Here is a 16514-nt window from a genome sequence, read left to right as displayed (position 1 = left end):
ATCTCAATAGTGGCACTGGCGACATCGGGGCTCAGTTGTGGCGAGGAGTCACATATATTATTTAAAGTCAGTCAACTTTGTTCAATTCACCCCAAGTGGATCTGATATGGGGTAAATAGAACACCAAACTGATTAATTAGCTAGTAAAATAATAATATGCATAATTTCATCATTAAAATCCAAGATGGCGACTGTATTTTTTAAGATGGCGGCTATTTCTTCCTAGATGGTCGCCACTGAATGACATATATTGATGCTACAACAATTAATTGGTCATACAACCACCAAAAGTTGCAGTTACCCTCTCCTTGTGTATCTTGTAATGAAGAAATAAAAACCACTTAAAAATCCAAGATGGCCGCCATTTTATTCAAGATGGCCGCCATTGAATAACAAATATTAATGTTACAAAGAATCAAATGGTCATACAGTGAAGCTACAGTTAACCTCTCATTTGGTCATTTATCAAGAACGAATCATCAATATATATATATATATATTAAAAGTAGTGACATAATTAAAGAGCCTGATGATATGAATTGTGATCTGGCTTGACATATTAGTGTACCCTTGATGCTTACAAATCTGCGTTTTAACATAAATGTAATAAAACTTGTTCTCATCAGTCCTGGCATGAACATGAGCACTGTGGTGTACCGGGAAGACCACACTTGCATCGTCCACGACATTCCTTAGTAGGGCCTACATCCACATTTTGTTAGATCTTGGCCAATAGTCGCAATAGGAGGAAAGTTACTCCAGAAGATCTTACAAATATCTTACTGAATATGTGATGTGCTTGGCGCGTTCTTGCGATGCTTGAAGCTGACAAGAAAGACCCTGGAGTACCAGGCGATGCCACCCCAGCTTTAGTAAATGCACTTGTTCAACCACTATTTTTAAGAAGAGATCCAATGGATCGGAATGCAGCCATCTCGATGTGTAATCCTTTGAACATGATCACAAACTTGTATTCACCGTAATTCTCAGGCCAGGACCATTGAATCTATTTGCCTAATGTAGCGAATGACAGTACTGGATTCATTAATGCCACTGTGTCTCTAACTTTGTCCATACCATGCTTTATATTGGCAACAGAATGGGCTTGATCCCGAAGCAACGGCAAGAGTGATGTGATACTAACTTCAAACTGCTTACTTCTAAGCTGTGATGCATGGTGTCGGCCATCGTGGAAATGGCGGCCATCTTGATAATGACAGCCATCATGAAAATGGGACCACCTTGTAGATACAAGTTGTTGATTCTTGTCTCGATAGGTTCAAGGGAGATATGAACTGCAACATTTGGTTCTGTATGACCCTTAGATACTTTGTAATATATGATTATGCATACATTGTATGTGTCACATTGTGACAGCCATTTTGAAAAATGGCGGCCATCTTGAAAATCAAGTGGCTAATGATTATTTGTAATGTTCATGATGATGGACCCAAAGGGATGTTCATTCTCATTTTGGTCATTGTATATCCTTTTGATCTTCGGTTATATCAATATTTGGCCTTCAATGGCGGCCATCTTTTAAAATGGCGGCCATCTTGGATTTTTAAGTGGCTGATATGTTGTTATTGACCCATAGGAAGGCCCAAAGAACAGTTAAATCCAATTTCTTTGTGCTTTTATTGCAACTTTATCCACCACAACATTAATATCCATCATTCGATGGCGGCCATCTTGAAAAATGGGGGCCATCTTGGATTTTAATTTGGCTAACGTCATTTTTATATTTAGTGACCCAACAGAAGCATATGTGCCAATTTTGGTGCTTGTATCACCAAATGCACAATTGTGGTAATAATCTGCCCAGCTATTGTTCACTCAATCCTACCACTACTTTATGGTTAGTGACAACCTTTAGCTTTTCTTCCGCTCCAATATCAAGTAAACCCATGAAACAAAACGCAAGGCATGGAGGGGGGGAATAAATAGAACATTCGGTATAATGTTGCCCGATTTTGTTGATTGAGGAAATTCTTAGTATCCATATAATTTCATATACCCCACATCATGTTTTGCCCTCTCTGTGTCCAAAAGCACCCCTGTCCCCGCACATACTTAAGCTTTAAGGGCAAAAACTGTCAACAAAAGACATTATTAAAACATCACTTTATTGAACACCATTGCTATCCAGTAAACAAAAAACGTTTTACAGAAAATGTGTAAATGTCGGGTCATATAAAGGGTATAAAACGTTTTAACAACATTCAGAAAACATTTTGACAACTCTAATGAAAAACATTCTAACATAATTTTATTAAGTGTTGACAGAATATTTTGCAAACATGTTGGCCAAATTTACAACTAATTGACAACACTTTTAAAATGCATGTTATTGTGGTGGGTTTTTTTTCATATAAAATGTTTTTCAAATACCGAATCCAAAACGTGTTTGTAACATGTTTAAGGGTATACGAGGTATTGTTGGTCGAAGCAGCCAAAAAATAGATTTTCATTATCTGAATCAATATATTATTGAAAAATAACACTTTGGTGTTTTGCAAAAGTTCATTCTACAAATCATATACTTTGAAAACTTGCTTAATTTATTGTTCTTAATGAGTTACGTACGTTTTACAAAAGTGTTATTGTTTCAGCCCTCTTTACAACATAACTCAAGAACCGCATGACCTACAAAAGTATATCTGTGATATTTGAATTCTTCTACACGCTCGCTACGAATTGAGCAATGTAATTTTTGCTTAAGCTCACTACCATTTGCAAGATGCTGCGAACTACTTTTTGTTTTGGCTGCTTCGACCAACTATACCTAATAATAACGTTTTAAAACATTTTTTGTGTTTGCTGGGAAAGCGATTTGGGAAAACAAATTTATACTATACACTTTAATCAGAGACTCGAGCATGATACAACTGTTTGCGCCTTTGTTTAATCAGAGTTCTACTATCATGTTTAAATCTTGCGCGTTTAACAACGGCTATTATCGTAGAACTTGGAAAAGAGAAAGAATTTGGACATAAAAAGGTTACAATTTTCTATAGATAAGATAGAAAAGTTTTTCGTTTTCTATCGGGAAGCAAGATATAAATCTTACTCTAACCCAACCTTAACCTTAAACTATACCCTGATCATAAACTAACCCAAGTCATAATCCTAACCCTATATGTAATACACCATTTTACCCGTCAATTATAAAATCTCAAATTACCAAATTCGAATTTTTGATGCCAGATAAATGGGCATTTTCTATCAAATTTTGTTTTAATTTGTTTTCTCAATAAGAAAATTAAATCCATATAATGGTTTTCTTGGAGAGTTTTTGATTCAAACAAACCATCAGAAACAAAAATTGCTACAATACGGCTATTTACAATACCTACTCATGATTTTCTGATTATGGTCTGCAGGTCTTCTTCTAAATGCTGATTTTACCTTTTCAGTTTATGTTTTTGTTGTCGTTTACACTTTTGGATGACATTGTTATTTTGAAGTGTTAAGGGCTGGGGTAAGGGCAAACTTACTGGTAACTGGAGAGAGGAAACTACGAGAATCCCAAATCTCAGCGCCAGGTAATGACTGGGCTGCCATGTGCAAATGTTCATTTATTTTGGAAGGTTCATGTTTGTTTTAAATTTAATATTTTGGTGATATTTCAAGAAAGCGACATGCCAAAGACAAATCTTTTTGCACATACTCTGTCATTGTTAATGCAACTCTTTTCTGCATCAAAAATTATTCCCAGACTCACTGAATGATCCCCTTTTTTGGTCAGATTTTCCAAAGTCTCACGGAAAGAACCCCCTTTTGGGACCTTCTCACTGAAAGACACCCCTTTTATGGTGTTTAGGCCCCGGGGGTCACTCCCATTGTGGCCTGTACAACATCCGCGATAATGAAAACGCGTAAAAAGGGTCGTTTTTCGTGGGTACCCACAAACACAAAAACGTTTTAAAAACGTTTTTAATAAGTTATATTTTGGCTTTTGGTTTACATAAAAACGTTTTAATAACATTAAAATGTCGGGTTATATAAAGGTCATGATAACGTTTTAAAACGTTTTGTATGAAAACACACTACAACAATATATTTTAAATGTTTTCAAAAATGTTATTGTAAACTATTTTTGCAAACATTTTTTGCCAAATATTTTGTCAACACTTAAATAACATTATGTTAAAATATTTGCACCCAGCAAACAGAGAAATGTTCTTAAAATGTGTTTTTCAAAACGTTTTAATAACATTTAAATGTAAAGGTCATGAAAACGTTTTTAATACGTTATTGCAAATATTTTGGGCAAACATTTTTCGCAAAATATTTTTTCAACCCCAAAATAACATTCTGTTTAGAATGTTTTGTTTCAAGTTTTCAAAAATGTTTTTGGAATGTTATTAAAACGTTTTTATACCCTTTATATAACCCGACATTTAAACGTTTTCTGTAAAACATTTTTGTTTGCTGAGTAGTAGATTATTAAAAAATGATTTTTAATGTTATGAAAACGTTTTATACCCTTACAATACCCTTTATATAACCCGACATTTAAACGTTTTCTGACAACCTTTTATAACCTTTTGCGAATGATGTCGGAAACGTTTTGTGTTTGCTGGGTAGGCACGATACGCGCGTATCGCGTTTAGGGAGCGATCGTTATTTATGGCAGGGGGGGGGAATGGGTAAATTTAGGGGGGAACACAAAATTTTTTTGTGGTCTTGAGGGGGGGAACCTGACATTTTTAGTTGAACCAGGAGGGGGGATTGTTAAATGTTAAATGGAGAAAATTGGGAAAACAAGGGGAACGCAAAAATTTTGAGCGGACGCGAGGGGGGGAACGCGAAATTTTTGTCGATATTTTTGCCAAAACACCCATTCCCCCCCGTAAATAACGATCAGTCCCTTAGGGTGTCAAAAATATGAAAAATTGGAAAAAAGGGTAGCAAAATTGCAATTTCTAAATACGCGGAAATGAAATTTAGGGTATGAAATTTGATGTTAGGAATGAAATCCCTGTTTAGGGTGTCGTTTTAGCCAAGGGTTAAATCCTTGTTTAGGGTGCTTTTCAAAATTTGATTATCGCGGATGGTGTACAGGCCACAATGGGAGTGACCCCCCCGGGTTTAGGCTCTTACCGAAAGACCCCTAGTTTTGAATTGCTGTCCGCACATCCTCGTCACTTCCAAAGTCAAATGCACGCCCTCCCCCCCGGGTCCGGCGGGTTCTTGGCCTCTTGACTGGTCTTGACTGGTGGTTTTATGTGTGTTCGTCATAACTGTTAAATACTTGCTTAGGGTGAGAAAACAACCGCATAGTACTTGTTTTGGGTCCTTTTTACACTACTGAAAAATACTTGCTTTTGGGTACTTTTTGAAAGTTCTTGTAAGCAGGTGATATAGGCCTACATTTTGAAATACAAGTGGCTCACCGGATCCGGACCTGGGCCCAATTCGTAAAATACTTTTCCTGTACAGCGCTATGAGCTTATTTTACGTTTGGTGCATTTATCATGAATCTTTTTATCATTATTTATCATTATTATTAGTACTATTAATATTAGTATTATCATTATCATTACTATTATTATTAGTATTAATATTATTATTATTACTTTTTTGAAATTTTCATTCCAAGCTCCTACATTTTACAACTATCCTCTCCCAGTATAATCTTGACAGGAAGGTGAGTGGGAAATCCCAGTGTCATCTTTGGGTGAGTGTGGTACCGCATTTTAATGATGGGAACTCCAACTCAAAGAGGCATTTTTGTGATGGGAATTTCCATTCAAGAAGATGTGGGATTCCTACTAAAGAGCCACTTTCATCATGGAATTCCCATGCATTATGCACCTTTCATGATGGGAATTCCCATGCAATATTGAGAAGAGAAGGAGTGGGAAATCCCAGTGTCATCTTTGGTGGGGGTGTGGATAATATCTGGAATAGCCCATTATGACAATGAGATTTAAATAATACTGTCCCACCACCTCTGTTAAAAATATAAAAAAGAGCAAATGCTGCGCACTACCAAGAGTGATGAAAAGGGCAAGCAGAAAAAGAAGTGGTAGCCCAGCAAAAGCAAGAAAACACAAAGGCAATGGTTGCCCCCCCCTGCCATGGGTGGGCAGAATCAGCACCATACAACATGTATAATAAGAACAAACAAAATAATGTTGGTTACGAGTGCATCAATAAACAAGACCAGGGATTTTCTACACAAAAACAAAAAACCCACCCAAACACCCCCTCAACAGTCAACACCCACCCACCCATCCCACAAACACACATACATGCAGGACAAGTGACAAAACAAAACACAGAATAACATGGTCCACCATGGCAAGAAAAAAAACATTTAAAAAAAGAGGTAAATATATATATATAAAACACACAATGATAAATGAAAATTACATCCCCTTTAAACCCAAGATCAAAGGAAAATGATTACCCTGTTTTCCCTTGCTTTCTGCAATTTAATATTCTGTGCCAAATTTAACTTTCACCATGTTCTTGTAAGCTTGAAAAACGTTTCCAGTCATTTTTTTCCTTTTAGAAGCTTAAGACGGTTTAGCCAACGGGTCTGTTCTGACAGCCAAAAGCTCGACGCTTTGTAATGCAATTACCGAAAAATGTTAATATAGTACAATTTATAAAATGAGTTATATTGTGTAAAATGTATTGTTAAGTCAGAACTATTTTATCTTAATTTTTTTTTGAAAAGTATCAATATTGCTAACTTTGACTCATAATCCTGTTTTCCTCTTATTTTTGTGTGTTTTTGTTGCTTGAAAGGTATTTCCTTAGGGCATAATAAAAACTGTAAGTTTATTAAAAATACTGGTCGCATTTTAAATAAATTAAGGCACATCCCCCGGGGGCACATCCATGCCGTCCAAACTGCTGTGAAGTATAACCACAGTGTATGAATCGACGAGTATCCAACCAAGCGTAACAAAAGGTCAGGGAAATTTATTATAATGCGTACAGTAATTGCAAATTTTATTTGTATAACTAATAAGGTCTAGATATACAAAGCAGAATAAGGGAAGCGTACACATGTGTATCGAATTTGTCAGCCATCTTCGTCGTAGTTTTTATGTTGTTTATAAGCTTATAATAGACCGACCGAATCTAGGCTTTATATGGACAATCTCACAGCTGAATACCAGTTATCCTGAACTCGTAGTCGGATTACAATTTCTGGTAAGTTGATTAGCTGAATATTCACATGTACGAGTATGTATGTTTCAGTAGTATTTTTTCTGACCGTACATAATCCAAAGTACCGTGTAAGCCAAAGAATTAAGGTACCAGTTATGTTCACCCCTGTATATCCTAAACAAGGACGGATATATCATTATTGAAACCACCAACCAATAACTGCATCTTTTAGCTTGAATTTAAATCATTTGTTGAAATTGTTCCAGAAATAAATACATGACGATCCAAAAACCCAAGGCAGATGCCAATTTAAAGTTGCAGTTTGCTCCATTGCACGCCTTATTGATTCGTACACAAAGCGTTCGTGAACAAGAGAACTAGCGCCGTGCTTCCATTGATTAGCACGTTAAAACTAGCGTCGTGTTTTCATTAATTAGAACACAAAAGTGCAACGTTTGATTTCGTTTCTTCATTATGTTTAAGATCACCGTTTCTTTAATTCTCAACCAATTTCAACAAATCAGATCTTGCATCAAATAACATTCCACTGAATCATGTGAAAATAAGAACTGTACATATTCACTGCATGTAAATTAGTTCATATTATGCTGTCCCTTTTTCTGATTTTTCAAATGTTGGCAGATATTTTTGAGTAACCAGGTAATGTTAGTAAAGTTACATTGATAGTAAATTTAATTTTCAATATTCGTGTGTTTTTCTTGCAGAATAATGGCAAATAGACGTCAACGTGAGTGGGACTATTTAATGCCTCACGTCTGTAAATACTGTGGGAGAAGATTTTACAATGATGTATTTCGTTATTTATTTCATATTCGACACCACGAAATGTGGATTCGACCTTATTGGTACGCCTACAAGAGTACCATTATATATGTACCTATACCCAAGATACACAAGACAAAAAAAGGCAAGGAAGTTGTTAAAGCAAAAGAGGCAAGAGGACAGGAAGCCGTATACAGGTCAACAATCAGCTCAGTCCAACAAAAAATGCAGAGATAAAAATAAAACTTTACATAACAATAGTCGCAGCATTTTAAAACACAAGACTAACTGCAGTAATCAGCAACAGGATAGGAATGTAGAAAGGGAACATACAATGCATACTCGACAGAAGCTTCGTAAAGAATCAAGTTGTAACTCCAGGCAAAAGAACGTTTTTACGTCTTGCAAGACTACCGTAAGAAACTCAAAAGGTCATAACAGCTGTCACTACCCACCAGGATTTGAGATAAGCAGGCCACCTAATAGTCAACTATTCCACAAAAGTTCCAGTACGTGCAGTGCCAAACAATATGAACGATATCATGCCAAAGAGTCACTTTCGGAGAGTAAATTTAGTAAGCGTTCTGAATGTGAATTGTGTAACAAAGAATTCACACAGTCAGGGCACTTGAAGGAACATGAACGTATTCATAGAAAAAGGAAGCCATTTAAATGTAAATATTGCAATAAAGGCTTCAAAAGTCCGATGACTTAAAGGATTATGAACGCATACATACCAAAGAGAAGCCTTTTAAATGTAGATATTGCAACAAAGGCTTCACACAGTCGGCCGGTCAAATGAAAGTACATGAACGCATCCATTCTAAAGAGAAGCCTTTTAAATGTACATTTTGTAACAAAGGCTTCACAGCATCGGGACACTTAAAGACACATGAACGTATCCATACTAAAGAGAAGCCTTTTAAATGTAGATATTGCAACAAAGGCTTCACGCAGTCGGGAAGCTTGAAAAGCCATGAACTCATTCATACCAAAGAGAAGCCTTTTAAATGTACATTTTGTAACAGAGGCTTCACAACGTCGGGAAGCTTAAAGACACATGGACGTATTCATACTAAAGAGAAGCCTTTTAAATGTAGATATTGCAACAAAGGCTTCACGCAGTCGGGAAGCTTGAAAAGCCATGAACTTCTTCATACCAAAGAGAAGCCTTTTAAATGTAGATATTGTAACAAAGGTTTCACATGGTCAAGTGCCTTGAAGAGACATGAAAATATTCATACTGGAGAGAAGCCTTTTAAATGTAAATATTGCAACAAAGGCTTTGCACAATCATATTATTTGAAAGAACATGAACGCAGACATATCAAAGAGAAGCCTTTCAAATGTGAATGTTGTAACAAAGGATTTATACAGTCGGGGAATTTGAAGCATCACGAGCGAATCCACACTAAAGAGACGCCTTTTAAATGTGAATTTTGCAACAAAGGCTTCACACAGTCGGGTCACTTGAAGGAACATGAACGCACTCATACCAAAGAGAAACCTTTTAAATGTATATTTTGTAACAAAGGCTGCGCAACGTCGGGAAGCTTAAAAACACATGAACGTATTCATACTAAAGAGAAGCCTTTTAAATGTAGATATTGCAACAAAGGCTTCACAGAGTCAGGAAGCTTGAAAAGCCATGAACTCATTCATACAAAAGAAAAGCCTTTTAAATGTAGATATTGCAACAAAGGCTTCAGGCAGTCGGGAAGCTTGAAGGAACATGAACGTATTCATACCAAAGAGAAGCCTTTTAAATGTAGATATTGCAACAGAGGCTTCACACAGTCAGGAAGCTTGAAAGGACATGAACACAACTTGAAAAACTACGTCGCGTTAGAGCACATGTATAAGAATGATTAAAGAATGTAATAATGTCTTGTATTTGGAACATAATATCCACTGAATTGTATGCTCTTACCTCTGAGGTCAAAGACCTTGGAAATATGGAATCAGAAATATTGTTAGGATTTTAAATACTAAGAGTATCCTTTAGTCTTCACCTTTAGAAATAAAGGTTCAAACTAGAACTTTTTGTACTTTTATACAGAGTACAGCACCTGGCGTATATCCTCTAATGTTTCAATATTAACTGTAAAGAATGTTTGTGATATAAATGGTTGTCATTGTTTTTCAATGATGACTGAATTCTTGAATGCATGACATTGTATACTTCCTATGAATAGTATATTATTATTAAGGGTACACGATAGTTTGATTCAAGTCTTCTATTATTTGTAATTCGTAAACAAAATCAGGGTTGGAAAATCGACCCTTTTGTAACCTGCTGTAATTCCATTCACTGATAGACCGTGACTCTAACAGGTGTCAATCATTCTGTCACTATACCTATTGTTTTAGAAGGTTTGTATCATGGTCTAAATAATATAGTGTTACACCATTGAGGTTATCCACTTTACTCATGCGTGACTTCTAACAAAAGGCACTGGTTCCCGTAGTATTCCTCATTCAAACTAATTCAATACACGACCTCGGAGTTACCTGCATGACTTTGGCGGGCTATTTTGAAATAGTCATGGTTGCACATGCAGGTACTTCTTTTGAAAGTCCTAAACAAGGTATAGGAGTCGCTGGTAGGATATGCAGCTTATAGAACACGGATAACCTCTATTTCCTACATTTCTTCTTTTCCATGCACTACCACACGGTTTTGAAGGTTCTATTTTGTTTGGGGTAGTCTTATAAATACTTGACTGTAGTCAATAGACAGCAAGAAGGACACGTGTTTTTGGAGACAGACACATAAGGGTTATATCAGGTGTTTCTTAAATTTTCGTTCGTTTTTCGTTTTCGTTTCGTTCAAATTCCACCCCCAAAAAAAAAAAAAACCTAAACAAAACTATATCAAACGCGCATGCTTTTAACAAACCAATGTATGTCATTCACGTAAGATTCTTGAACACATCTAATATAAATGTATAATGAAACGTACCTTTTCAAAGCATATTTCTCAACCAACATGCCAACATGTTCCGCCTTTTTTAGGAAAGGAAAATATTGTATTTTTTCTTTATATATGAGCAAGTTTGGACACTTAATAATCACAGCATCGTTTTGAACCATATTTTATTAAAATAAGGAACATTCCTTCAAGATATCGATTTCAATTGAAGGCACTAATGACCTTTCACAATTTTTCTTAATTTGTGATCATCGAATCGATGAAGTGACCCGAGGTCTTGAAAAAAGGGAGCAATAACAATAAAGTGCAAGCCTGCTAATTTTTGATTGTATTGCACGTGGTACACTGTTAGAAATGAATCTCAGCGTTTGTAACGTTTCCAGTCATCTTGTGTAAGACCGTGACGGTTTTAGCCGACGTCTGCGCTGCACTGACAGCCAAATGCTTGACGCTCTGCACCGCAATTACCGAAAAATGTTGATATAGTACAATTAAAATGGGTTATATTGTGCAAAAATGTAATGTTAAATCAGAACTAAAAAAATGTTTTATCTAAATATTACAAAATTATCAATATTGTTAACTTTTGACTCAAATCCTGTTTTGGGGGCTTTTCTTATTTTGTGTGTTTTTTGTTCCTTGAAAGGTATTTCCTTAGATTATAATTAAAATCTGTTATTTTATCAAAAATATCGCATTGTTAAGGAATTAAGGCACATCCACCCCGTCCAAACTGCTGTTAAGTAACCGTGTTAAGTACCATTCATTTCTAACAGTGTATGAATCGACGAGTATCCAAGCGTAACAAAAGGTCAGGGAAAACAATAACACGTACAGTAATTGCAAGTTTTATTTGGTGTATGGCCAATATACGAAGCAGAATAATGGAAGCGTTGTCCGCCATCTTCAACGTAGTTTTTAATATACCGGACCGGATCTAGGCTTTATACGGACAATCTCAGAGCTGAACTCCGATTCTGATTGATGACTAAAAAGTAAGAATACCTGGATTAGAATTTCTGGTAAGTTGAATATTCACATGTATGTATTTTTATTGTTATTATTTCTGACCTTAAAGAATTCATACGCCATATCTGCTCCCACTAAAATACCTGGAAAATATCACGGCATAGGTTGTGGTCAATAGGCTGTAATGGGAATTGACCTTTATTGGTCAATTTTGTCAATAACAAAGCATTTTTAGACAGTGCAAACGATTCCTTCTTTGACTTGTTTTTACATGACGAGAAATACCATATTACTTTTGGGTTTGGAGATTTAAAATTCAAATCGAAGTGAGTTCCTCAAGTGCGTGTGCATTGGCGGATTTAAGCTGTCAGCAAGTCAGCAATTGCTGACAAGGCCCCCCTGCTATTTTGGCCAAAGGGGCCCCCCCTTTTTTTTTTTTGCTTTAATTGTTTTCTGCAAGGTTCAAATGTGCAGTGGGTAGAATAGCTATATATAGGTTATATATATGCCCGTGTATGCAAGAGGACATTCTATGTCCGCATTTATGATTCTTGAAAAGTTTCATTAAATTTTGCCCGTTTTGGCCACAGCAGGAGGCTGGGCTTTCTCTAAATTGTTATGCTTCTGCCGCAATCTTGTAAATAAAACCAAGCCACTTGAGTGCATATGCCCTCCACATAGTGAGATTGGGGCCCTCCAAATTTTAGCCGGACCCAGGGCCCCAAAAAGGCAAATCCGGCCCTAAGGTGCATAGGCGTAGATCCGGGGGTGTGGGAATGGGGGATAAACCCTCCCTTTTGCACCATGTTATACCAGTTTAGTTTCAAAATGGCTACATTTTCGCGCGCATTTGTGCCATAAACTTATTTTTTCGCCAAAAGGTCCTGGATTTAAGAATTTTTCCAACCCATCCCCCCTCCCTTAATGTCAAAATTCACGCGTACCAACGTATTGGATTCTTATTCCTTGAGGTCAGATTATGATATTAAAACTGAGTCTGGACATTAATCTGGGATTTTGCTTGCTTCTTGACTATCAAGCAAAAACAGACAAGTACCTTTAGTACCGTTTAAACACTCACAAATCTGATAAACCCTCGAATTTGGTATATAATAGTGTGAAATTGCACATTTTTGTGCGCTTCGCGCGAAATTTACAAAATGTAGGCCTGCATCAACTTTTACTTCAAATAGTATGAAATGGAATGAATGTTCTCGCGCTACACGCACGTATCTCAAAACATTGCTCATGCACTGAGTATACCGTTAGTTTTTCATTTCTGACATATTGTTTACAATCCAAATAATATGCATGTATCCATGATGTACTTTCCTACTGTGTTTATTGACTTCAGCAATTATCATCAATCTGAATTTAAATGTTACCGTATTCAAAGTTTCTATTGTGTATGCTTTTTTTGACTGAACACATAATTGGTTGCTTTTATTGATTCTTATGCTAGCGTTCAATATGCTTTGGTCGTAATCCACTTTGCCAACATGTAGCTATGTTTGTCAACTAGCATAATACTCTCTAAGGCTAGCTTCAGACTCCGTATTGTACGTACAATATTGTATGTACAATACTTTTCGTGACGTCAAAAAGTATTACACGTGCAATAAATATACGTGCCACGACGAGTTGAATCAGATTAAATAACGCGCTATAACCCCGACGGTTCATTGTTTGCTAAATCCAAGCGAGGTCACCAGAAATCTATGCAAGAGAAATTTCTACTGCTGCTGATGAAAAATCCTAGAGTGCGTTTGGAGGTTTTTTCTGCACTTTACCAGTAGCCCTAATAAATTCATAAAACAATAAAAATCAAATAAAGATTTAGGGCAAATGTTTTTACTCACTGCTCATCTGATCCACTTTCCCAGGAACTAAATACCGATACTCCTTAGTTTTTCCCTGACTTTCCAGACATAATTATGAGTAAACATCAAATTTAATGTTAATATCAAATATATATACATTCTTTTGCATTTTGTACATAAATATTGATATCAATATAATGTAGGCCTACAAACATTAAAAAAGGGGGCCTAAGAGTATGTCTATTTTTAATCATATACTAATTCCGCCATGCCCAAACATATATTATTATGAAATCGTGTAATGGAACCCAAATTCCAATCAAAAATAAAAACAAATTTGTTATCAAATACACTAGGCCTATACATTGTATTATAGGAATTTAATAGATGGTTCATTTTAATAAATAAATAGATTAACACGGGTAATGGACAAGAAATATTTGGCAATACCGGATTTACCAGAGAGCCAGTGGATAAAGAAATTAATCAAAATTAAAACAAATTAAATGAGAAAATGAAAGTAAGGGCATTTGACAGCATTCAACCTGTTCAATGTGATTTATGCCTATTTTTAATAAAATTCCGAAATCTGACGTGTCAACGTTGTATCGTGCACAAATTATGATTCGAGACTATTTCATTTGACACGGTTGTATGGATTTCAAAAGATCGGTCCCATAATAGATATCGATTAGAGAATTACAGCAAGAGGCTTTGAGGATGCCGTAATCCATCAACCAATCAGAGAGACATATTTCAGAAATATTATTCGTAGGATTGAAACTCTTTCAACTCTGAAATATATATTTCAAGTAATCTCGTTTCACACTTTGGCTTCCAATAAAGCCACGAAGGGGCGGTAATGTTAATATACGAGTTCAGTCAAATATTGGTGCAAATATACGATTTCGGTCAACTATTTGGCTATCCTTTGCCCAAAATTATGAAATGTTTATTTGTAACAACAACTCTTAGGAGGGTTTCCGAGTAATTTTAGGGAAATAATGAGGTTAAATAAAATAAAACCCACTTACAATTTTGGACGCTTAACTGTGGTGTTCTAGGGGAATTAAAATATCACAATTAACATGTTTAATTCAAAATCGTTGTCCTACCAGCACATGTTCAGATTGTGTGAACATTACAAATACAAACAATAAGGTTGAAAAATAAATAGCCATTTAAAATGATTTTAAAAGATCGTCTATTTTGTAGCTTTATGACACTGAATAGGCCAAATATCTGCCTCTGACGAAAAAAAAATGTTTTCCATGCTGATTTGTTTTTGTAACAATTACCGTATGTCATTTCAAAAAGAAAAAAAAAAAGGCGGATATTACTTTTTAAAAACTCAACGCATTACTATTAATACGCCTATAATTAATGAATGAAAAAGTATAGAAGGCGTTGCATCCGGTTCTGATGAGGGGGAGGGGCACAAGCCGTTTTCGGCAGTTTTCCTATGGGATTTTCTAATATTTCAGATCAATGGGGGGGGGGGGCTTCCGTGCCCCTAACGCTACGGTTACTGCATTAACACATTTATGGATGTATTGTGATGATCATAAGTAGGCCTATCATAACATGCCTCAACGATATCAAAATGCAAAAAGGTGTTGCAAATTCATAACACAGCGTGTTATAATGTAACGAATGTTATGCCAAAACTTTAAAAATTAACAAAAATATCAGTATCAATAAAATCAGAACCAGAATAAATACAAAGGCCTACAAATAATACTTTTAAACTTTCTAAATCAATATATGACTAAATATCAGTATTAATGAATCTCTAAATCAATTAATCAATCAGTTATCAATCAATCAATCAATCAATCAATCAATAAATCAATAAATCAATAAATAAATAAATAAATAAATAAATAAATAAATAAATAAATAAATAAATAGGCCTAAATAGATAAATCTATAAATAAATAAATAAGATCTGAATGTGCCATTTATATTATTATTACAATTTTAATATTATTAATATTAGTATTAATACGACGTATTATCAACTTTAAAAAGGTGCCCATTGATTATATAATAATTCAAGTACAGTTGAATCATGGTAGGTATTATGATACCTACCATGGTCGAATACAAGAAGACATTAAAAGATGTTCATCATTCCGTGCACTCACTAAATTTAGAACTCTTAGAAATTTGGCAACTCCGTATCAATTAAGCAACCAATGATTGTAGCAAAATATATATTTTCCCGGTACATACTATTTATTGCACGTGTAATACTTTTTGACGTCACGAAAAGTATTGTACATACAATATTGTACGTACAATACGGAGTCTGAAGCGCGCTTAATTGCCGTACTTTGTATCCGTCATTTTAATACTTTTCTTTTAGCTCATATTGTGTTAGTGTACCAGGGCATAATCACCAGTCATGTATTCTGCATGCATTCATGTTTCGCGCGTGTAATCCCTTCTGTCCACCCATGCGCCAATTATATTATATAGCTGTGAATTGCTTTGCGATTGCCTTGATAACTAAGCACGATATGGGCCTAATTGCCTTTTTCTGTTTCCCCATACATGATTTTTTTGCTCTGCTTCGCTTGGATTTAGTATCCCTTTGGTATTTTCCTATATCATTTAAGCTTATTTGTAAGTGTATTTTCTAAGTGTATTTATATGTTCCCCATGCTGTGTTCCCATTGTTGTAAACATTTTTCAGGATCTAAGGACAACTCCACTAACTGTGCCATCTGTGGTAACCAATCAATTCACGATCATTGTTTAAAAATCCTTGATGAGAATCACACTCTCATCTCCAAACCCTGGTACTGTAAATACTGTATTGGATCGATTTTACCCTTTAATCATATCATTGACGATGCAGAATTTTTGCATGAAAT

The 16514-nt window shown here is 35.5% G+C and overlaps 1 protein-coding gene across 1 annotated transcript in view; it reads left to right on the top strand.

Annotated features, from left to right (window-relative positions):
• LOC140157908 (uncharacterized) overlaps positions 1-9786 on the top strand; it is a 40954-nt gene extending 31168 nt beyond the window's left edge. The window contains exon 2 of the mRNA XM_072181154.1: positions 7857-9786. Coding sequence (XP_072037255.1) covers positions 8713-9786 — 1074 coding nt within the window. The 5' untranslated portion in view covers positions 7857-8712. The remainder of the gene's footprint in view (positions 1-7856) is intronic.
• The last annotated feature ends 6728 nt before the right edge of the window (positions 9787-16514 follow it).

Source organism: Amphiura filiformis, chromosome 7 (genome assembly GCF_039555335.1).
Source record: "Amphiura filiformis chromosome 7, Afil_fr2py, whole genome shotgun sequence".
In the NCBI taxonomy this organism is placed as follows: domain Eukaryota; kingdom Metazoa; phylum Echinodermata; class Ophiuroidea; order Amphilepidida; family Amphiuridae; genus Amphiura; species Amphiura filiformis.
This window is presented reverse-complemented; position numbering and strand designations above follow the sequence as displayed.